Source organism: Carassius auratus, chromosome 20 (genome assembly GCF_003368295.1).
Source record: "Carassius auratus strain Wakin chromosome 20, ASM336829v1, whole genome shotgun sequence".
NCBI lineage: Eukaryota > Metazoa > Chordata > Actinopteri > Cypriniformes > Cyprinidae > Carassius > Carassius auratus.
The window spans coordinates 25,261,900-25,285,322 of NC_039262.1; the positions used below are offsets into that span (position 1 = coordinate 25,261,900).

Sequence of the window (23,423 nt, forward strand, 5' to 3'; positions counted from 1 at the left end):
CAACATACCTTAGATATTGTTTTTAAAGTGTTTTGATTCTTTATTTTCACATTTTACATTAGGGCTTCATTAGTTAATTAATTAGTTAAACTGCCAATGAAAAATTCTTCTGAACATTCATTAATTTTAGGTATTCCAATATTTAATAACACAGTTAAAATCGAAAGTTGCAGCTGTGCTATTTAATGAGCTAACGATTTTTTTTTAAAACAAAGATTAATAACTTCTGTAGCAAATGTATCTACTGCTCATTGTGAGAGTGTTAATGGTTAAATAATGAGGTCTTATTGTAAAGTGATACCGATTGGTCTTTATAGTTCTTTTGCTCTTTAATCTGTGTAAAACTTTCATCCTCATACATTTTTCTGTATTGCTTTATTTTATTTAAATGTTCAAGTTATTTTTGTTATAAGAAAAAAAGTTATTTAACCTGTTATAGTGTATTATGACCACACTTAAAAAAAAAAAAAAAAATTCAATACCGTGATAATAGTAATAGCGAAAATTGCAACAGGACAATTTGATACCGGCATATCCCTAGTTATGTGATTGGTTACTTTCACTGTGTGGATGCCAGTGATGGGTTTCTAGATGACAGCAACTGATGCTTCAATTCGGAAAAGTGTCACCTTTCGACGAAACCTATGCTCACTCAATGGATGCTTTAATTCTGAAAAGTTTCGAAAGTTAGTCACAAGGTTTGTGCTGGTAAAACCATGAACAAGTGTCTTGAGGGCCAGCATTGCCCATTCTTGGTCTAATAAATGACCTCTGGTTAATTTTATTATGCATATTCAATTTTAATGACAAAACATACAAGCATAATGCAAAAGGGAAAGTTATGGTTGATTGTTTTTAATTAGCCTAGTTAAACAAACTTTACCTAAAAAAAAAATATGAGGCTTTGCAAATTAATAAAACAAATAAACATTTACACATACAGTATGCTTAAACTCCTGGGATATTGATCTGGTCAGTTAAGTAGGAGGTTGTTAATCAGTTTCAGCTGATTTGGTGTTAAAAATTAAATTAAAATAAATGAACAATAGATGCACTAGATTCAAGATATTTATTTGTCACATACACGATTATATATAAGAGTATATACACTGACCTAAAGGATTATTAAGAACACCATACTAATACTGTGTTTGACCCCCTTTCGCCTTCAGAACTGCCTTAATTATACATGGCATTGATTCAACAAGGTGCTGAAAGCATTCTTTAGAAATGTTGGCCCATATTGATAGGATAGCATCTTGCAGTTGATGGAGATTTCTGGGATGCATATCCAGGGCACGAACCTCCCGTTCCACCACATCCCAAAGATGCTCTATTGGGTGAGATCTGGTGACTGTGAGGGCCATTTTAGTACAGTGAACTCATTGTCATGTTCAAGAAACCAATTTGAAATAATTCGAGCTTTGTGACATGGTGCATTATCCTGCTGGGAGTAGCCATCAGAGGATGGGTACATGGTGGTCATAAAGGGATGGACATGGTCAGAAACAATGCTCGGGTAGGCCGTAGCATTTAAACGATGCCCAATTGGCACTAAGGGGCCTAAAGTGTGCCAAGAAAACATCCCCCACACCATTAAACCACCACCACCAGCCTGCACAGTGGTAACAAGGCATGATGGATCCATGTTATCATTCTGTTTACGCCAAATTCTGACTCAAAATGTCTGAATGTCTCAAAAATCGAGACTCATCAGACCAGGCAACATTTTTCCAGTCTTCAACTGTCCAATTGTGGCGAGCTTGTGCAAATTGTAGCCTCTTTTTCCTATTTGTAGTGGAGATGAGTGGTACCCGGTGGGGTCTTCTGCTGTTGCAGCCCATCCGCCTCAAGGTTGTGCGTGTTGTTGCTTCACAAATGCTTTGCTGCATACCTAGGTTGTAACGAGTTATTATTTTAGTCAAAGTTGCTCTTCTATCAGCTTGAATCAGTTGGCCCATTTTCCTCTGGCCTCTAGCATCAACAAGGCATTTTTGCCCACAGGACTGCCGCATACTGGATGTTTTTCCCTTTTCACACCATTCTTTGGATACCCTAGAAAATGGTTGTGCAAAATTGCTTAAATCACCTTTCTTTCCCATTCTAACATTAAGTTTGGAGCTCAGGAGATTGTCTTGACCAGGACCACAGCCCTAAATGAATTGAATTAACTGCCATGTGACTGGTTGATTAGATAATTGCATTAATCAGAAATTGAACAGGTGTTCCTAATAACCATTTAGGTGAGTGTATAACCAGCAGTGCAATGTGAGAAACAAGTTATTAGTTAAACGTGAGAAACATTAGATGGGCAACAAAGAGACGACCCCCAAAACAGGAATGGTTTTACAGGTAGACGCTACTGACACCTTTTCCCTAATAATCTTTTCTGACTGTGTTTCACTAGTTTTGCATTTGGCTAAGGTCAGTGTCCGTACTGGTAGCATGTGGCGATACCTGGATCCTACAGAGGTTGCACAGGCATTCCAAACTCTTCCGGGATGGGATATCAATATGTGCCGTTGCCAGAAGGTTTGCTGCATCTCCCAGCACAGACTCAGGAGCATGGTGGAGATTCCTGGAGACAAGCAGTTACTCTAGGAGAGCTGGTCAGGGCCGTAGAAGGTCATTGACCCATCAGCAGGACTGGTATCTGCTCCTTTGTGCAAGGAGGAACAGGATGAGCACTGCCAGAGTCTTACAAAATGACATCCACCGGGCCACTGGTGTAAATGTCTCTGACTGAACAATCAGAAATAGATTTTATTAGGGTGGACTGAGGGCCCGACATACTCTTGTGGGCCCTGTGCTCACTGCCTAGCATACTAAAGCTCTATTGGCATTTGCTATTGAACACCAGAATTGGCAGGCACTGTGTGCTTTTCACAGATGAAAGCAGGTTCACCCTGAGCACATATGACAGATGTGAAAGGGTCTGGAGAAGCTGTGGATAACATTATGCTTTCTGTAACATTTTTAGCATGGCCAGTTTGGTAGTGGGTCAGTGATGGTCTGAGGAGGCATATCCATGAGGAATGACTGCCATTAGGTATCAGGATGAAATCCTGGGATCCATTGTTATACCCTATGCTGGTGCAATGGTTCCTGAATTCCTCCTGGTGCATGACAATTCCCAGCCTCATGTGTCGAGAGTTTGGAGGTAGTACCTGGAGGATGAAGGGATAGGTACCATTAAATGGCCCCCACGCTTGCCTGACATAAATCCAACAGAACACCGCTGGGACATCATGGTTCTGCCCATCTGAATCCTTCAGGTTGCACCTCAAACTGTCCTAGAGCTCAGTGATGCCCTGGTCCAGATCTAGGAGGAAATACTCCAGCACAACATCTGTCGTCTCATTAGGAGACGTTGTCAGGCATGCATACAAGCTTTTTTTTTTAACTTTGCCTTTGAATTCGTCCATCTGTAGGTTGATCATTTTCATTTACATCAAACGATGTAGCATCCTTTCATACCTAACACATTACCCAGTCCATATCAGTATAGATGTTCAGCATTTGTCTCTATTGGGTTCTGATATACAAATCTAGTTAATAAATACAAATATGTACATACAAAAATCAGTTTTTGTTATATTTTGAATATGACTAAGCGCTTCACTTGAATTAAATTAGACATACTCAACAGGAAGATGTACTGAATTCCAATCTAAAGAAATCTTTAATTCTTTCTGCCCAGTAGGCCTATAAACTTCCAGAGCTTTTACATTTTTAAAAAAATTACTTAATTACATTTTGATTCAAATTGCAATTATTCATCCTGTTACTACTGCATGTTTACTCCACTTCGCACACCAAAAAAAAAAAAAAATCCTACTGTTTTCCAAGTCTGATATATTTAAACACATGGTTTTACAAATTTTCTATTGTGCTCCCTCTTTAACTCTCTCATCACTTCTCAGTATGTTTTATGCTTTACTAAGACAAACACACTATTAACAGACATACACAGATCATCTGCTGCACAAGCACCTTTTAAAAAGTAGTCATTTCTTTCTTTCTTTGTGCTCAAAGCTAAATAATAATCTTTTATAGCAGAATCTGAACTCCATATTCTGAACTCTGATTCTTCCGTTTATCTCTGTGAAGCTGCTTTGACGCAATCTCTATTATATAAAGCAATATAGAAATAAAAGTGACTTGATTATGCATGTAGTTATCTTAAAGTGTATAAACCAACACTGAGAATCTAACACATCCAGTAAAAAAAAAAAAAAAAAGCCCACTGACACAGAGAAGTTTAATGAATAACACAAAACATCAGATGGGTTAGTAGAGAATATGTAGTGCCTGTGATAAAATTCAATTAAACAACTGACTAGGATCACTTAGTACATGTCCTTCTAGCACATGCTAAAGATGTTCATGCAGTCAAAATGTGCCCGCTGCTTTTTGTAAACACTATAAATTAAGCACCCATACATATTAACAGTTTTATACAGGATATATGTATTGATATTTTTCCTGATATAAACAGAAACTCCCTGTATACCACATTGTAACTTCCTCACAGTTGACAACGAGCTTGGGCCATTAAATAAGCATGTGTTCTCCATCATTCGATGTTTTTGGACATATGGACATTTTACAGTCAATGTAGATCGTTCATCTCATTCAAGTGTATCTTAATGGTTTACTTGGTCCAGTTCACATGAGAAAAGAATGGATGAGACTTAATATCCTCCACACCAGTGACTCCCGAACCCAGCCGCTCCACTGGATTATACTGCAACAGCTACAGACAGAGAAAGAGAGAGCATGAGTGGTGATTACAGTAGAATGTACTTTTCTTAAAGCAAAAGTTAAAGGCATTATGAACGGAGAAACCAAAATTCCCTTGATCATTTGACATACACTTTATTGACAAAAGCATTGGGACACCCCTTTCTAATGAACAGGTTTGACTACATTAGTAATTCCAATGAGTACTTAATGTTTAAGCATATAATTATATTCTATGGAATTGTGTGCCTCTAATTTTATAGTAAAAGATTGGACAGGACCCTTTTCTAATCTAATGACAATGCCTCTGTGATTATGGGAAGGTTCAAAAAGAAATGATAGATTGAGTCAGTGTGGAAGAACTTTGACCGGTCTGCAGAAAGCAAAGTCCTGATTCCCAGCTGAACACCTCTGGTGTGACTTTAAATCACGTTCGGGATGCAAAATGCACCGGCTACCTTCCAATGACCTATGTAGACGTTTTTGTCTGGCGTACAAGATTGCGAAGCTTATTTAGATGATATGGTGGTGTACTCAAATTGCTGGGTAGATCATATGCAACTTTTGAAACCATCTTCACTCTTTCATATGATACCTCACTTATACTAAATTTGGCAAAGTGTGAGTTTGCTAAGAAGGATGTAACATACTTGGGGAAAAAGGTAGGCAGAGGATCATTAAAACCTGTTGAAGCAATTTTTCGTCACATTTTAGTATCGCGTAAGCTTGCTCAGAACCTCGCCGGAGTTGATACAAAAAAAGTGTCTGGAAGAAGGTACAGGTACAACTTTTACACCGTGGAAAACCAGACAAAGGCTAGTTGAGCCGAGCTGGTAGTGTGTATTGAAAAAGTGCCACTAGAATTCCCTATACCAACAAATAAGCTGGAACTCTTAGAAATGTGTGGATATTATTGAGGGTTTTGTAGAAATGTTTCTACTATTGTTCTTCCTTTAACAGAGACATTTTGAATGGTCTGATGATTGTGAGCATGCCTTTTTAGCAGGAAAAGATCAGCGAACATCAAGCGGTTACCACCATAGGGCCAAAAGGTTCTATGAATGATAAGGAACAGTTCCAGTTATGATTCCACTTGAGCTCAGATCAGCACAATTAGGAGCCGTTCTCAGCCCGGAGAATGCATACAGTGACATTGACACTGAGGATCGGTCACTTGCATGTTGTCTGGCTACTAGTTTCTCTCTGTAGCTGGCCAAGTGCACCATTTGAGCAAAAATTAACAAATATCTGATCATGTCGACTAGCACGAACTGGCACAGAAGGGAACAGTTAAAGGTGCCATACAAAGCAAAAATCACTTTTATAAGGTGTTTGAACAGTTGTATGGCAGCAGTATGTGAAAAAAAAGCCTATAAATGGTAAAAATCCAGCCAAACATTGTTTTATAATTCCAAAATAAAATCATAAACAGTCTCTCCACACAAGCAGTTCCAGACTATGATGACACAGTCAGTGAAAGTCCCGCCCATCTGTGACGCTCTCTGCCCTATTAGCATATACACAGCCCTGAGTGAGAAGCTGCGGTCCACCATTACTGTTCTCCTGCTGTAGCTGCTGGAGGCACAATGTCAGCACCAAAGAGCCATTAAAAGTGTTGTGTGTTGGGATGCACCAATTAACATTGGAGTCTCCATAGACCGCTGAGGACACAGTGGTTACATTTAATTATTCAAAGGAAATGTCCAGGACTAAACAAAAAATGGAAAAGTCCTATAATTTGTGCTAACATTATACATCGGACTTGACTCTCTCACAAACGATGGTCATCTCAGAGCTGGAGTTGTGCAAATATTGCTTCTGAAAGAGGGATCGATACCAACACTTTGTGCGCAAAAGTCCAGATGCCAGACAAAGTAACCATCACGTGCCTTATTTTGTTTTTCCAAAAGAGTTTTTTGGCTCTCTGTAAGGCTAATGCTGCTATAGCATTACCATTGCCTCTGCCTGTATATTTCTGCCTGTTTTCATTAGAGCTGCCTTTACGTGCTATACGTAATGTGTGAAAATTGTGTTTGGAAGCGACATGTGAGGTCAGTAACACGGTCACTGTAACACCACTATTCCACAAACATGCACTTTTAAAGCTACAACACTCTTCTGAAAAGGGAGCAAGGTTGCCACTCCCGCTGACATGAAAAGCAACCCGTAGGAAAACCACATTTGAAGGGAGGGGGAGAACCAGTTAATTTTCATTTAAAGGGAACATACACATAAATAGAGCATTTTGGCTCATACCCTAAAAGTGAAAATTTGAAAAAGGTATAAAAAATTATTTGTGGGATATTTTGAGATAAAACTTTGCATACACACTCAAGGGACACCAGAGAACAATTTAAAATATCTTATCAATGCATTCTATGGCACCTTTAAACACTTCAGGTATGACGGAGAAAAGTTTAGGCTTATTTGTTTTTTTAGTTCCTGACACCTTTAAGACTTACAGGGAGCTGCCTTCAAACATCCAACCAGAAACAATATGTATTACAGTAAGGGCCGTTTCATAGTCAACGCATCTGTACGCATACGCGTCCCTGAGGCTACGCATCATTACGCTTCGGCCGCCATTATGCGTCGGTGCGTAGCCAAATGTGTTGTCCTAGTTTTTGATACGCGACGCGCCGATGCACGCAATACTATGCATTGTCGGTGGGGGCGACATTGCAAGTATTGTACATTAATTCAAGTATATTGTGTTTACAGAAGAAGAAAGTTTGAATACAACGGCGGGCGAAGAGGAAAAATTATGCGAACTTATACGTATTCATCCACATTTAATCTCTGCGTTGCCTTTGTTGCCGCCGATGTAAAATCAGCAACAGAATACACTCCTCTTCAGTTGCCATTGTGATCTGAATATCACGCGACCCGACTCTGTTTAGACTATGAAAGGGAGCGCGTCACTCGCGTCCTTCGCGTTGCTTGCTCGCGTTTCTCGCGTTGACTATGTAACGGCCCTAAATGCAAACAAGTGAGGTATGTTTCCATTTAAACTATTTCCCTATGATAAACTGAACTCAGAAAGAGAGGGGAAGCCTGTCTTAGACACTTCGGTAACCGTGTACCCTCACTTCTGTTCGCTAGGTGACATAAATTAAATGTTCACAATTGTAATACATACCTGTTCCAGCAGAGAGCGTGCTTCCTCCGACACAAACTCAGGGACGTTCAGGGATGAGTGTCTTCCAATGCCAGCAGGATGACACTGATATAGAGACTAAACGCACACACACCAAATTGTACACAAACAACAAATTTGAGTCCTTCAACATTTAAGTATTTTGTATTTAAGCAGAGATACATAGAAAACACAAAACCCCTTCACTATAATTTGTCACACTTAAATCAGTATATATATATATATATATATATATATATATATTTGAAAATGATTCACTAGGGATAGCACATCTGTTGATGAAATAATCTCACCTTTCCGACTATGAGCTCAAATAAAAGGGCTCCCAAACTCCACCAATCACACGCTAATGTCTCTTCGCAGATTCCGCCCACTTCTAAATGACAGAGAGAGAAAAAATTTTTATGGAAAAATCATAGTAAAGATGATCATGATCCACACTCACTTTACGTTTTAATTTACGTTCATCACTGGTCACGAAGGTAAAATAAAATTTAAAAAGAAGACTCATCAGTGCGGATCATGCTCTCCTGTAACTAATGCCATCTTTAAGATGTACTGATTGACACAGCAAAATAAAAAGATCAAGTGACAGGAGAAAGTGCTGCAAACGGCGCTGTCGAATAGTTTCAAATCATTAAACAGGTTTGTGTTGCCTGACTTTGATTATGTGTATTTCCAGCACAGTTCGCAGTGCAGGCTGCAATATTAAAAGTAAAATTAAATTTTTTTATGTCTCTCAGAAATGCACATTTAACAGTAGCTCGAGTTGACAGTAGTAGTAGCTTGCGTTAGGATGCAGATGGAAACTTATGTTCATTAACAAAAACAGCAACATCTGTAAAAATTATAACAACCTCAATTTTAAATGGTTAAATTGAATTATTCAAAGAAAAAAAAAAATCTCAAATTTTTGCCAAAACACCTCGTTTCATTTAGTGTTACTGCAGTAAATACATGGTAAATGATGGTGCTTTGTAAATTTAAAAGCCTTCTGATCAACAGTATACCGCAATAATTCTCATTATTGAAGCTCTACTTCAAATATAATCCGTTTTATTTATTATAATAACTTATTATAAAGAATGGCCATTTCCCCATTTGATATATACTCAATACTGTTTGGTTACTTATATTTGCTGTTTCTCTTAGTTGATTGGTTCCAGTCAGCTCTGTTTTGTTTGTCAGATTCTGACAAATTTCTCTCTTGCCCTGGCGTGTGCTTTTCCCCCTTGATCTAGATTTAGTTAGGTTTCTTTATTGTTGCAAGCTAAATGCCAACTGCATTAAAATAGACTATTGAATCTGCATCTCTCTTCCTGCACCCTCCCCAACAATTGTGAATCCAGGCAAAATCTGCCTGTACTGTTAAGAAAGACCCTGAAACTTTTATTCTTTCCTCTTTGAGTCAGAGTCAGTGAATAGTGAGCTAAAAAAAGAAAATACAGTGCATTTAATGAAAGCACAAATACAGGACAAGACTGTGCCTATAAGATTAAGACAAGCTGACCTGGTGCACAGTACATCTTAGAGAGGGCGATCGGGTCACATGACTCCTCTACATCACTCCAGCTACAAAAATAGGTGAGCTGCACACGACCTGAGAGAGAGAGAGAGAGAGAGAGAATAAATAAAGTTATTATGTAATGTGTGCTAGTCTCTCTTCAATTGTAATTTAAGACCCCATAAAATGATTGCATGAATGATAATGTCCCATTGTCCTCATTTGTAAGTAGCTTTGGATAAAAGCATCTGCTAAATGAATAAATGTAAAAGTTAATGTAAATATATACACACTCAATGAACCCAGTGGATTTGTTAGCAGTACTAGGTAATTACATAAAAATTGTAGTCTGTTACTGATAACAGATTACACAATGAAAGCTGTTGTTAGTGATCTAGGTCATTTGTTTTTATATCAACATCACAAAATGCATTAAACATTACATCACAACAGGGTTTTCCAAATTGAGCTTTAATGCAAGAGCTGCATTGGGACTGTGAGTTAATAAAAAAATCAAATAAATTAAATGTGAGGTGGCAGTTCCCCCTGAACAGCAGCCAATCAAAACTATTTGTCTTATTTTTTGTCCATGGGTGTTCTTGCTTATTAATAAATGTTCACCTTTTGACTATGATTGTAAATTCTAATAATTTTGTGTGTGATTTAGAATTTTCAACCCATTTTAAGCCACTAATGAAGTTATTTTTAAACAATAGTGGAGTTAAATCAATCAATCAAGCATGTGTTCTGTCCAACATTTAACCAGGCTGGTTTGCCAAATAACCCAACTAGCTACTAACCTAACTAGCACTAGCCTGTAAATTTAAAATTGATATAAACTATTAGGAGTATTCTTCTAACACATAAATGCCATTCTCAAAAGCCAATATGAAGTAACAGGTCTTTTGAATAGTGTAATGAAGCAAGATTGATTGATTCACCTGCGTGGTTTAGCAGTATGTTGCTGGGGTTCAGGTCCCGGCATATAATGCCCTCCTGATGCAGAGCATCCAGAGCCATAACCATGTCAGCAGCCCAGTTCCTCACTAGAGCCTCTGGGATGCGTGTGTCTAATGAAACTGCGGCCAACTTATCAAGCTCTTGAAACAACCTGGACACTTCCTCATCCCCCTGTTCTCCTAAAGTACCTTTGGACCTCAAGCCCACTTCTCCATGCTGAACAAAGTCCATCTGAGTTCCAGGAACAGCTGCGTCCAGTGTGCCAGAGAGCTCAGGGGAAGACCGAGTCAATGAGTCTGTTCTAAAAGATGTGTTTGATGGTCTGTGTAGAAGAGGAGAAGTGGCAACATCAACGGACTGGTCCAACTCCTCTTTCTCTCCTCTCTGTAGAACATCCGGCCTGCCAAATGTAGGAGAGGATTTGGCCACTGCAGCAAAAGCGATGTCTTGAGTGATAAGCTCTTTATCTTGAGTGTCCACTGTGCCATCTTCAAGCACTGGCAGATTGACCAACAAATCAGGCGGTTGTCCCTCAACAGCACAGCTGACAGTGGCATCCTCCAGTACAGCCTCTTTAAAGGAAATCACCGGCACCAGATCGTTCGAGCATTGATCACTATCAGATGTCCAGACATCCGACACTTCCTGTATCGTCTCCACTGGCTCCTCTGTGAGCTCTGAACCTTCATCTGAGGGTACAATCGATGGCTTGCAGGCTTCTCTCCTGTCACTGTGGAAGAGCTCCATTGGCGGTGATTGGTCCGGATGGTCCTCAAAGCCGGCTAGTTGCTCTTCCTCAGTGAACAAGCACAGCTCCTGCATCGATATCGGAGAGCACAGACTATCAGTGCTCAACACGGAGCATGTATGTTTCTGTGTTAACAGGGGAGCGAGTGAGCTGCGGTCCTCATCTGGATCCAGCTTCTCCTGCTCATACTCATTGCACAGTGTCAAGTAGCTGTTGGTGCACTCCTCTTCAGAGGTGGCACCAGAGTCTGCCAGTTGGGGTGCTGAGGGATTCTCCCCGAGGCTTAGGGCTCGAGAATCCACACTGCTGGAACCGGTGTCTACAGGGTTCAGGGTTGAATGTACTGCTACAGAGTGAGCTTTCTGGATGAAAGGTATGTTGAAGCTTTCTTCTGGACTGTTCTCACGCAGATACTTGCAGATATGAGACCACAATTTACCACCTGAGGAGACAGAGGAAGCACTACTCAACATCCTGTTTACACGATTAGGCAAAAAAGCAAAAACAATGAAAACAACTCACCCTCAGCATACTGCAATAAAAGAAAGACGGAGTCCTCTGATATTATGTATTTCTCCAGTTGTACCATGTTAGGCACAGAATGAGGCAAAATAGTTTTCTTAACACGTCCACATGCACTGCTTTTCCTTAAACCCTGCACACACACAGAAGTCATATCAGTAAATAATCAGGGGTCCTGTATTTGTAGTTTATGCCTACACTTTACTGTAATGTTAAATCTTTACTGTAATGTTACTGTAATCTCTTATAACGTTGTCTCCCACATTTAATACAAAGTCCCAAATACAAAAGGAAATTGAATTGAATTTAGAAATTGTAATTTTAAGGGCAACAAAACTTTTATGACAGTTTGGTACAGAACAAGGCAGGGGATTTTACAACTATTACTATGCAAATAAAAATGAAACAGTCAATTTAAACTGAAGCACAGCATATCTGTGGCCCATGGCAGTTAAATTATAAGGTGTTATTTACTGTAAATGAACCACTTACTTTCAAAATAAATGTTTCCTGTGTTCTTCTATCCATCACCAAGAGAACCTGCACATGAATTACACAAACACAGGCATCAAACAATGTTTAACCACAAATACTTTCTTAGGAAAGTGTTGTACAATTCTGTGCTCTAACCATCCTTTCATCTAGGAATTTATGCAGTTTGACACTGAATCGGTTCACTGTTGATTCAGGTCAGTTCAATAACAGGTGTCAACGTTTCAAAATTTACCAAATTTGAAATGAAGATGCTTAATCAATAAAGCAGTTCTAAAATCCCTTCACACTGGTTTTTTTTGCGCTTATTTAGACAGGCTCGTGTAACCCCTCTACTTAAACCTACCCTTAACCCATCTTTTTTTTTTAACTACAGACCGACTTCCCTTCTTCATTATATTGTAAAAACACTTGAACGAGCTGTGTTCAACCGAATCTCTGCCTTTCTCACACAGAACAACCTCCTTGACAGCAAGTAATCTGGTTTCAGAAGTGGATATTCAACCGAGACTGCCTTGCTCTCACTTGTTGAAGACCTAAGACTGGCAAGAGCGGAATCCAAATCTTCAACAGTTATCTTTCTGGATATGTCTGCTGATTTTGACACGGTTAACCACTAGATCCTCCTGTCAACCCTTATGGCAAAGGGCATCTCAGGAACCGCACCCCAGGTCCTTCAAGGTGTCTTGGAGAGGTGAGGTGTCCAAGTCGCAACATCTTACTACCGGGGTGCCTCAGGGCTCAGTTCTTGGACCACTTTTCTTCTGTCTACATGGCATCACTAGGTTCAGTCATTCAGAAACATGGCTTTTTATATCACTGCAATGCTGATGACACTCAACTCTTCTCATTCTACTTCTCATTCCATCCTGATGATCGAACGATAGCTGCTCGCATCTCAGCTTGTCTAACAGACATTTCTTGCTGGATGAAGGACCATTACATTCAATTTAACCTTGCCAAGACAGAACTGCTTGTGGTTCGAGCAAACCCATCGTTCCATCCTAATTTCACCACCCAGTTAGGCACATAATCCATAACTCCTTCAAAAACAACCAGAAACCTTGTAGTTATGATTGATGATCAGATAACATTCTCAGACCACATGAATAAAACTGTCCGGTCCTGCAGATTTGCTTTATTCAACATCAAGAAGATCAGGCCTTTCTTTAGGAACATGCTTCACAAGAGATGAGATGGGAGCAATAAATAATGGCTTGGCTTTCATTTTAATGAACTATTCCTTTAAAAATTTCCATAATATTTTGTGTTGTATACAGTAAATATCATAATGCAGTTTTAATATTGAAACATAATATTGTACCTTATCAATAATGCCCAGCACTCTGTAATGCATTAGCTCATCAGAATGAGTCTGCTCAGTCCACAAGCCACCACAGCACTGCGAGCCCAATGCCTGAAGACACACCCAACAATGACAAAACAAAAAAAAACAGATGTAAACAACACATAGTCCAGGCAATATGACTAATAGGCTAATGTAAATGTTTAAGAGCCACATTCATAAAATGTGTTCACTCACTTGGTTCACTTTTACATCAGTTACATTTTACATTTTATCAGTTCAAAGTAACTATAAAAATGGGCATTTTGTAAATGAGGCCTCATGTTTGATTGTGAAGGTGAAAGATCACACACACACACACACACACACACACACTGACCCTGCTCTGAGTGGAGCTCTGACCCATGCTGTCTTTGAGCTGTTCAGAAATGAGCTCGGCACGCATCAGATATTCAGCTGTCTTCCTCTTCACAGCCTCCCTTCTGCTGGGACTTACCTCTCCTGAAATATATTCAACACATACACTCGCAATAAACGTCCACTCCAAAAAGTGAGTTTGGTTTATTTGCTTAGTATTAAAAATATGTGCAACTTCACAAGTTTAACATTTGGAGAGAATGAATCACTACAAATGATGATGTATAACATAACAAATATAACATAAAATGACAATTTATCCATAGTGGATTGTTACATATTCTAATTAAGCTGATGCTAAAGTGCCCCTTTTAAGCTTTTTCCTACAGTTTATATATATATAGTCTGTCTGTAATATAGCTGTTTGTGAATGTAAAAGGTCTACGATCTCCTAAAAGAAAGAACTGATTCTGAGCTGTTTGAAATGAGTCATCAGTGATTGAGAAGCCCACGAACATGTACATGTATTGTTTGGGTAAGTGTTTATTATTCAGCTGCTGTTACTGATGAGCTGTATACACCGTCCATGTTTTCTGTAATAAGAAAGCCTCCAGGGCTCAAATTCAGATAGTTTTGGCTGTAAACAAAATACTGTGAACTGTGAACAACTGGGTATAGTGGCAAATTTCTGCCAATAGAACTCACAGTATATCAAATTTTTGGTAGAAACCTAGGTGTGTTAAACTGTTTTCTCTTAATTGTGGTCAAGAGAAACATGCTTAGATGACTTTCTGCTAGAACCCTGGAATAACCGAGCACATGAAGCCAGTTCTGCATGTTGAAATAAAGTGTTATGCATTCAATTATATACCTTGCACACCCTGCAGCAGAAGATCTACACCTCTACGGTAGTAGGAAAATGCCACTGCAAAGTCCTGCTCCACTTCTTTCTGGACAGCTAGAGCGATCTGCTCACTGGCCTCTTCCAGGTAGTCCTTCTTCTCGGAGTAGTTCCTGAGGCTGGAGGTGAAGCTCAAAGCCCCTCCACTGCTATGGCTGGACTCTACTCCCAGCTGGCTTTGGGACGTCACTCGCTGCTGGATAGGAGATGAGTTGCTTTTTGTTGTTGTGTGCCTGATGCTGCCTGATGCCATTCCATCATCCACTGCAGCCAGAGTGTCTCCGTCAACCTCCAGAGAATTCAGCTCACTGTCACTGCTGCCACCTGTCATCAACGACACAAATCTAGCATGAATTCAGAACAGCTGACTTCCTGTTGGGCAGAGCTAATCACTCATTTTGAAAGTTGTATGGCTTTACAACAACAATATATTTGAGTCTGGTGAGTGTAGGACAATCCTGCTTCTGTAGAGCCATATTCCAGCAGAGTTTAGCCACAGTTCATCACAACTGAACCAGCTTTGGTCTTCAAGATCACTCAAATCTTCCGGCAAGTGTGTTGAAACTAACTGGAGTTAAACTCTGTTGGAAAGTGGCCCTCAAGCAGCAGGGTTGTATAGCTGACCCCCTCCCAACTTTAGTTAAAATGGGGCACTACAGAGTCCACTTACACAGCATGTCCAGCATGTCTGCTGTGTGCCCCTGGATTTCATATCATTTTAAGCATACAAAGAGCCTTAAAAATACACAAAGAAAAGTATTCGAAGAAGGATGTATTAACATTTAGGATATAGAATGTTTTGCAATTGTATATCATCCATGTCTTGAAATTAGCCTTACACAGTTTGAAACGATTTTGTTGAATATAAAAAGACTATTTAAAAGCCTGTTGTATGTCTCAGTGCTATGTCATATGATAGCACTAAGACATGTGATGTCCATGTGATAAACCTCAAGATTACTCTAAATCACTGAACGAACTGAGAAGATACGAGACACTTCTTGTTTCCTCTTTTTTCCAATAATGTATTTCCTCGCAGTGGCGAAACCATTTTTAATAACAAAAATCTATTTGAAATTAATCATATTCAATGTCAATGCCAAGATGTTGAAGAAGTTACAATTATTCATTTTGTAGATGCATTTATCCAAAGCGACTTACAACTGAGGAATACAAGTGATTAATCATAAAGAAGCTAAATGAAGGAAGTGCTCGTAGTGAAAAGTTTCAGGCATTGTTCAGAGAAGTACAAACTAGACAGGGAGAGATTAAGAAGAAAAAGCAAAGGGTTCTTTTAGGATGAAGTCAAATGATGACAAAAGACACAAATTTTCAGGTGTCAATAAAAATGTTAATGGTATTAGTCCTGAAATTTTGGCATCATGACAAGATAATTCACACATTCATAATAATATAATAATTCAAACTCTCACTTACGCTCATGTTCACATGGGTTGCCCACTGTCAAATCATCCACAACACTGATATCTTTAGAAGCTACGGAAAGGCAACAGAAAAAATACCAAATTAAATAGCTTTTTGTACAGTTATTAATGCATTTTGAAATAACATAATCATGAGTGATCATATTATTCACTAGTGTGTGTCAAATTATGCAAATCACTAGCACAGCAACACATACTATATTGTTATGCTATAATGCTTAATTACAACAATTTGAAATTAATAACAATACATTTACTTAAATCCAAAATCATAAGTTTTGATTTAAAAACACTATTAAGTATTTTTGGGAATACAAAAATTAACTTTATTGGATGTGGGCCATTTTTTAAGTGTGACTTTAATTTAACAAACTGAGTTTGACACTTTACGGATGATCTTACCTTCAGAGCTGCTATCTAAGAGACTGTCGGCTAAGAAATCAGAGAAGGGCTCGGCTGGGCCGATGAGCTCAGAGCTGTCTTGCACCTCACCACCCTAAAACACACACAAGCCGCTTGAGGTTACAATGTTTACTTCCTGTGAGATGGGGAGGAAGTGATTAACAAAGAGATTCAGGAAATCTTTGTTCATTCTGTCTGACAAAAAAACAGACAGAATCCTTTTTTTTTTTTTTTTTTTTACTGCAAAATAGTACAAATGGAAATGAGAAGATGTCTAATAAGAGAAAAATGAATATAGTTAATTGCTAGGGTGTTCTGGTTGCCAGGCCATTGCTAGGTTGTTGTAGACATACGAATCGTCTCATTAGATCTCTCCAGACCCTGTTTCTCATCTTTTGGATGCTCGACAGCTCTATGAACTGAAAACTGAAATCACCTGATCTGCTCATTACGTGCTAGTGGACACCCCAGTCAGCAAAAAAAAGCAGAGACAGGAAGTGCCTCATATCCTCCACACGCAGTGAATGATTTGGACCAAACTTGAGCTGTATGTTCGGTGAAGTAGGTTGATCGCACAGATTTGGCTATTGTTAGTCAAGCTCACAGCTCCACCAACTGGCAGCAGTGTATCACCCAAAGCAGGCTTAGAAACGGTCCTCGTATTTCCCTCGATCACCTGAAGCTTTGTCAGAGTAATGTTAAGACACAACTGACATAAAATTGCAAAGTGACAAGCTGCAAACAGCATCTCTCGTTCAAACTCTCTTTTAGCCGTAGGTCATCTCGTCATACACTGAATACCAAGCTATTTATTAGATTATGATCACCAGTTGATTGACTGCCCTTATTTGTAATAATATAATTAATATCTTATTTCAGGACAGTAGTTCACTGGCATATAAATTAAGCACCCAGTAAAAGTCAGTGGCAAAACCTTAAATAGTTGAATGGTTTTCCAAAAGTTATTATAAATTATTTCTTCATGTTCAGAAACAAAGTGTGAGTCTGACACCTCCTACATGAAAAAATTCATAATCAAATTACTAAGCAACCACTGAATGGATTAACACAAAATAGGCATCATTTTAAAGCTTTAAATTTCAGCTTTTTAAAGAATTATTGTGATCTGTTCTTAATATATTACTATTTTTAACCACTACCTTGAACAACACAAGACAGGTGTCATATTTGAAAGCTTAGAGCCAGAGCTTTACAATTCATCATGTAGCCACTTCGATTAACTCTAGTGCAGAGTTATTTGCGGATTAACAGAAAACTATTTAAAAATCCACATCGCTCTATACACCATACCCCATAATTACAAACAAAACCAGACTAGTGATAACTTAGCAATTTTTTTTACGAAGAAAAAACTGACCATGCCATGAGGTCAGAAAGACTAACCCCTAACTGCAGGACTTTTATATGAGAGTTGCATAGGCTCACATCACATTTTATTATAAGGCTACATTCAGAAATAATGTGCTAAAATGGCAGTAAATTAAAATGTTTACATTATAAAACAGCATATATTTACACACACACACACACACACACATATATATGTAGCCTATACAAATACTACATATGATAAACACAGTAATTAGTTTCCTTTTCTCCACACCAAATCCCTCCAAAAATATGTTGTGTCTGTGTCATGAGGCACCAGCGCGATACGGTCATAGTTATACAAATACACAGAAAAATGGTCAAGATTCGCTAAATAAATAAAACTGTAAACCTTTTTAAAAATAAAGAACATTATTTTCTGCTGTCTCGTTTTCCTTTCTGTGAATTTTGGATCGCGTCACAACAATAAAACGAAACTCAGCCATTTTATTCTTTCGTTTTGTTGATCGCTCAATGATTTAAATGAAATACATTGTGTAGGCCAATATAGGCTATTCCTTTATATGTACACCTATAGTTTTATTCTGTTTTCTCCGTTCACAAACGCTGCAGGGCGCATGATCTGTTGAATACATTATTCCTGATTGGTTGACAGCAAATTTCAAATATTAAATGGAACAATGCATTAACGTTATTAACCGGTTAATGGCCATTTAAAATTTTTGATTTGAACACTTGATTTAGTTTCTGCTTCTGGTTCGGTTCCTGTCAGAATTTTCTTCGTTTCCAATTTTTGTTTTCGTTCCATTGAACCGGTTCAGAGGCCTGCTTCTAACACTAGCTTTCTCTATTCTTTTGATAGACATTTTTGATAAAAAAAAAAAAAAAACACCCTGTAACAGTAATACTAATACTATCTACATATATATATATATATATATATATAAACTAATAAAAACACGTAAATGTAATGTGTGATGTACAGAGGGTGTCCTGTTACTTATGAAACAATGTTTCTTATTGGAATTCATCAAATTGAAGGCCTGTATTTAAAAATGCATATCACTGATTGACAGATGAATAAATGCAAATATCACTGAAAACAACCTGGCAGCTCTGATAGCTATCCCAGTTCATATACGTACCTTAAAGAAATCCTGCATGTACTGGCTGCCATACAGAGCAGGAATATTAGCACTGAACTGCAACAAATCCTCAGAGCACTGCCTTCTCTTTTCAATCACAGACTCATCAAAACGACCTTCAAACACAAACACACACCTTAAGATAGAAGTAACATAATCTGAACAAACAACACTCTCAGGATTACATTTTCATGCATCTATTTTTATTAAAAATTTCCCATGCCGTAAATATCCTGGCATAGCAGATAATGTATTTCTTGGCCTGCAATATTTCACTGGATAAATAAATTATATTTTTCAGAAACACATTATAGCACGTTGGATATATCAGAGAAAACCTTATCTATGTTACCTTGGTGATATCTAAATGAGCAAAATATGCAACAACAATATTCAGTTCACCTCAATTACATCAACAAACATGAAGAACAGTACAGATCAATAAACTGCACATGTAGTAAATATTCAACACTGGTCCGACAAGGAAAGTGACAGTTCTGTAATTACTTTAACTACATTTTATTTTTTTAATTCATACTAACAATACAAATACTAAAACTGTGTAACTGGTTTTAACTAAAAACCTACCTTTTTCTCAAGTTCTGTCATCACCAATAGAGTTCAATGACCACAGCTAGCTAACGATAGTTTTAGGAAATGCACCCCAGAATAAATACACAATTTTAAGAGAAAAAAACCCAGCACACTCGGTCTCAATCACACACACACTTACCAAAGACTTTAGCTTTTGCGAAGGGAGGGAAGAGCTCTGACTGCCCATAGAGGTTTCTGTGTATCTGCCAAAGGTTTTGATGAAGCTTTTTGAAATCACTATACCTTTTCCACACTGTGATCTAGTGAGAGGGAATCAGACAAATAAAGACCTGTGATGAATGCCTGGTAATATCTCAACAATTTGACACAAAATTTTGCTATGCTTTGCAGTTTTCCAAACATTGTTATTTTACATAAGTCTAAATGAAACGACATTTGCATTACATTTTACTTCTGCAATATGCCAAAGTTGAGTCAAAAAAGACTCAACAAGATAAAAAAACAGCATTTTTCATTCAATTACTGCTGTAATCCTCATTACATTAACAGATAGCATAACATAACATATCATATATCATTGCTCTTTTGTTGTTTTTGATTGCTTCCATTGTCCTCATTTGTGAGTCGCTTTGGATAAAAGCGTCTGCTAAATGAATAAATGTAAATGTAACATGCATCTAATTACTACAATCACCTAAAGGATTATTAGGAAAACCATACTAATACTGTGTTTGACCCCCTTTCACTTTAAGAACTGCCTTAATTCTACGTGGCATTGATTCAACAAGGTGCTGAAAGCATTCATTAGAGGTTTTGGCTCCATCGTCTACAACAACAGCATAAAATAATGCTTCAACAGCTATTTGGACATTGGTCAACATCAACCAATGCTGAGTGCAGACTTAATGACAACACATTTACATATATGTTGTTTCAGTGACAGGTCAAGTTATTACATTGTGATGAAACATTCTGACAATATTTTACATTTACTCATTTAGCCGACACTTTTATCCAAAGCGACTTACTTATGAGGTTAACAGAATCAATCCAAACCAACAAAAGAGCAATAATATGTGTTGTGTCAGTCTCGGTTAGCCTAACCTTTAAAGCCTGTGGAATAATGTGCACTGATGAACCATTCACAGTTAGAATAAAGACATTTATGATTAATGTAATTAATTTAATTTTGTTTTATTTATTTTGAAGAGTGAATTTGTTTATAATTCTCACCTCCTGAATGTCCTCGGGGTTCTTGCGTGAAATAATCTGTGGAGAAACAGAATAATATTTAATATATAACTACTACATAGGCAAATGTCCTCGGTCTACATTATGAACAAAAATTCTGGTTTAGTCAGCTCTTTATTACGTGTATGTATGAGAGAAAAATAAGGAAGAGAATACAAAAACTGAAACGAAGAGCACCATCTAAAACACCATTATTATTAACACATTTACTGAATTGACATTACGTCTGTGTAAGATTCAGACGCATTTGAACTGATATTTCTGTTGACAGGTGTCAATCAAAGATTGAAGACTTAATACATAAGAGCGTTTTCCTCAAAGAGAGAAAAATAATAACAGGATTATGGATATGATGTAACACATCTGACTGTGACCGGTTCAGATTTACTTGCCATCAACAAACACAGCCCAAAACATGCATGTCATCACAGATGTAACCAAATCATTGATCAAATCATCCACTCTGATGTTTTATTAGTTTGTGTTAGTGTTCCTGATGAACATTAGCATTAGCACATGTACTCTACACCCCGGTGAAATGCCGTTATTCTCACCCTGGCCGTCACTTTATACACCGTGTAGCCTTTCTTGTGTGTCGTGGGGTCGGTGACCGTGTAGAATCGCACAATCTCGTCTTTGTTTCTCGCCGAGATCATCCTGAGACACGCATCGCCATAGCAGGACACTTAGCCTTACAATAGACAACAGTGCTACAGATCAGCTCATGAATAACCATCAGGCCGTGCTGACGCTGCATGCTAACCTTCCGGGGAGCGTCTTGACATTTAAAGGGACAGTTCATCTAAAATTAAACGGATCACATGATGTTGCCAAAAAAGATTTTTGTGTGTGTGTGTGTATTTGGTGTAATGAAATGGGTTTATTTAACATAAAAAACACATTATTTTCCAAATATTATTGTTTCTCCTCTATGCCCCGCCTTTCTGAAACTTGTAGATTTTTAACTAAGCTCATCGGTCTGAAGAGTGGGGTGCTCTGATTGGCCAGCTATCCAGTGCGTTTTGATTGGCCGAATACCTCAATTTAAATTCACGCCTTGCACACTTCAGTGCACTTTGAATGGAACATTCGCTTCAACCTGGAATCATGGTGGAATATCCTGTGATGTCCACTTCGCAAGGAACTTACTGTGCGTTTGAGTAGAACAAACATCTTGAGCGAAGAGAATCAAAATGTGCAGAGCAGGGAGGCGCTAAGACTGGAATTGAGAACCGCTGACATATACTGTCTTTTTACACATTGCGTTGCATCGTGCTGTGTAAACATGTCTGCATTTGTTATCGGAGAAACGACAAACAACAAACGCTACTCTACACTGCGCAGAACTCGTGTTTGAATCATCAGTGGCAAATCCTTTAAACATGTAAACATACTTACAGACTGCGAGTCAGAACAGCTGGAATTGTAGTCTTCTCTTCCAGGATCAGGAAACAGTCCTCCATAAAATGCACTGCACTGCACACATCTGAATATTTGGTTTTTCCTTAACCACTGATTTCCAGTTAGTTGGTAGGCCAAACAAAGAAGTTTCGCTTTCACAAGAAAACACACAGGATCTCCAGGACATGGTGCTAGCGAAAAAAAAAAGTTACGCCTTCTTTCTTTGCATGAACATTTGGGTGGTGTTATGCAGATCTTCCCACATCGTGATGTAGACATGCGGGGACATGTTTAAATGTGCTGTTTCAAGGGGTGTGGTTAAGTTCTATACAGAAAATCTCTTTGGATTTCAGACTTTAGTCTTTGCAACTTTAAGGGTCTTATCAATACACGAACAGCTTGTAACACTCCAAAGAGAAAGGAAAAGTTTGAATCCCAGCATATGACCCCTTTAAAATGTAATGATTTTCTAACCCTCATATCGTTTCAAGCCCATTTAACCAACGTTGGTTAATCTTCCAAATACGAATACAAACGGAGATATTCTTAATTTACCCTGGGTTCTGTCCCTCCATTGAAAGTGATCTGTGATCACATGACTCCTGAAATAGTTTTTTTTTTATTGAATGCTTTGAACATTAACACAGAAAAGCATTCATGACTGGGAGATTTGCAAATAATGACATCTTAATTTTCGTTCACACTCTGTGCATCATAAAACAAAATTAATTAATAATAAAAACACTGAAGAAAAAATAAATAAATATAAAGACAACATTTTTTTGCTTTGGGACATTTTATCCCTCTTAGCGTCTCCAAATACATTTTAAATTCCTCTTTAAACACCACTAATCGTGGGGGAGTTTTGAAAAATTTACATTTATGAATGTAAAATTTCAGCGAAAGCAACAAATGATTTATTACATAAGTTATCTTTGAGAGGATCAGTCTTACAGGTAATCTTCAGTCTATCCAACAGAATGTATTAATGTTTGTACCAAATTACACTGAAAAAACAGCTGTTCAACTGTTCCTATCTCCAAATTGCATAACTGGCATAGAGTGTCCCACATTAAGTCTTACTCTTCAAAATTATTTTGCATGATAAATGTGATTCATCATTTTAAAATACACCTCTTTACGTTTAGGGTTGACAGTAAAGGTTAGAAAATTAGTTCTAATTT

At 38.1% G+C, this 23,423-nt stretch overlaps 1 protein-coding gene and 1 long non-coding RNA gene across 2 annotated transcripts; one reads left to right on the forward strand and one right to left on the reverse strand.

The window, feature by feature from the left end:
* The first annotated feature begins 1,825 nt into the window (after positions 1-1,825).
* LOC113121272 (uncharacterized) lies at positions 1,826-4,252 on the forward strand. The gene is made up of 2 exons (XR_003294700.1): positions 1,826-2,352; positions 2,430-4,252. It is a non-coding gene; the product is annotated as an uncharacterized LOC113121272 (long non-coding RNA).
* On the reverse strand, positions 4,244-21,601 carry rps6kc1 (ribosomal protein S6 kinase polypeptide 1). Its single transcript, XM_026291609.1, has 16 exons — positions 21,393-21,601; positions 20,821-20,856; positions 19,766-19,886; positions 19,033-19,148; positions 16,538-16,631; positions 16,128-16,187; positions 14,661-15,014; positions 13,812-13,933; positions 13,451-13,543; positions 12,127-12,174; positions 11,635-11,767; positions 10,346-11,554; positions 9,411-9,500; positions 8,194-8,276; positions 7,883-7,978; positions 4,244-4,756 (listed from the first exon to the last, which is right to left on the reverse strand). The coding sequence occupies exons 1-16, from the start codon at positions 21,492-21,494 to the stop codon at positions 4,655-4,657; spliced, it is 2,859 nt and encodes a 952-aa protein (XP_026147394.1). The 5' UTR covers positions 21,495-21,601; the 3' UTR covers positions 4,244-4,654.
* Between the last annotated feature and the right edge of the window lie 1,822 nt (positions 21,602-23,423).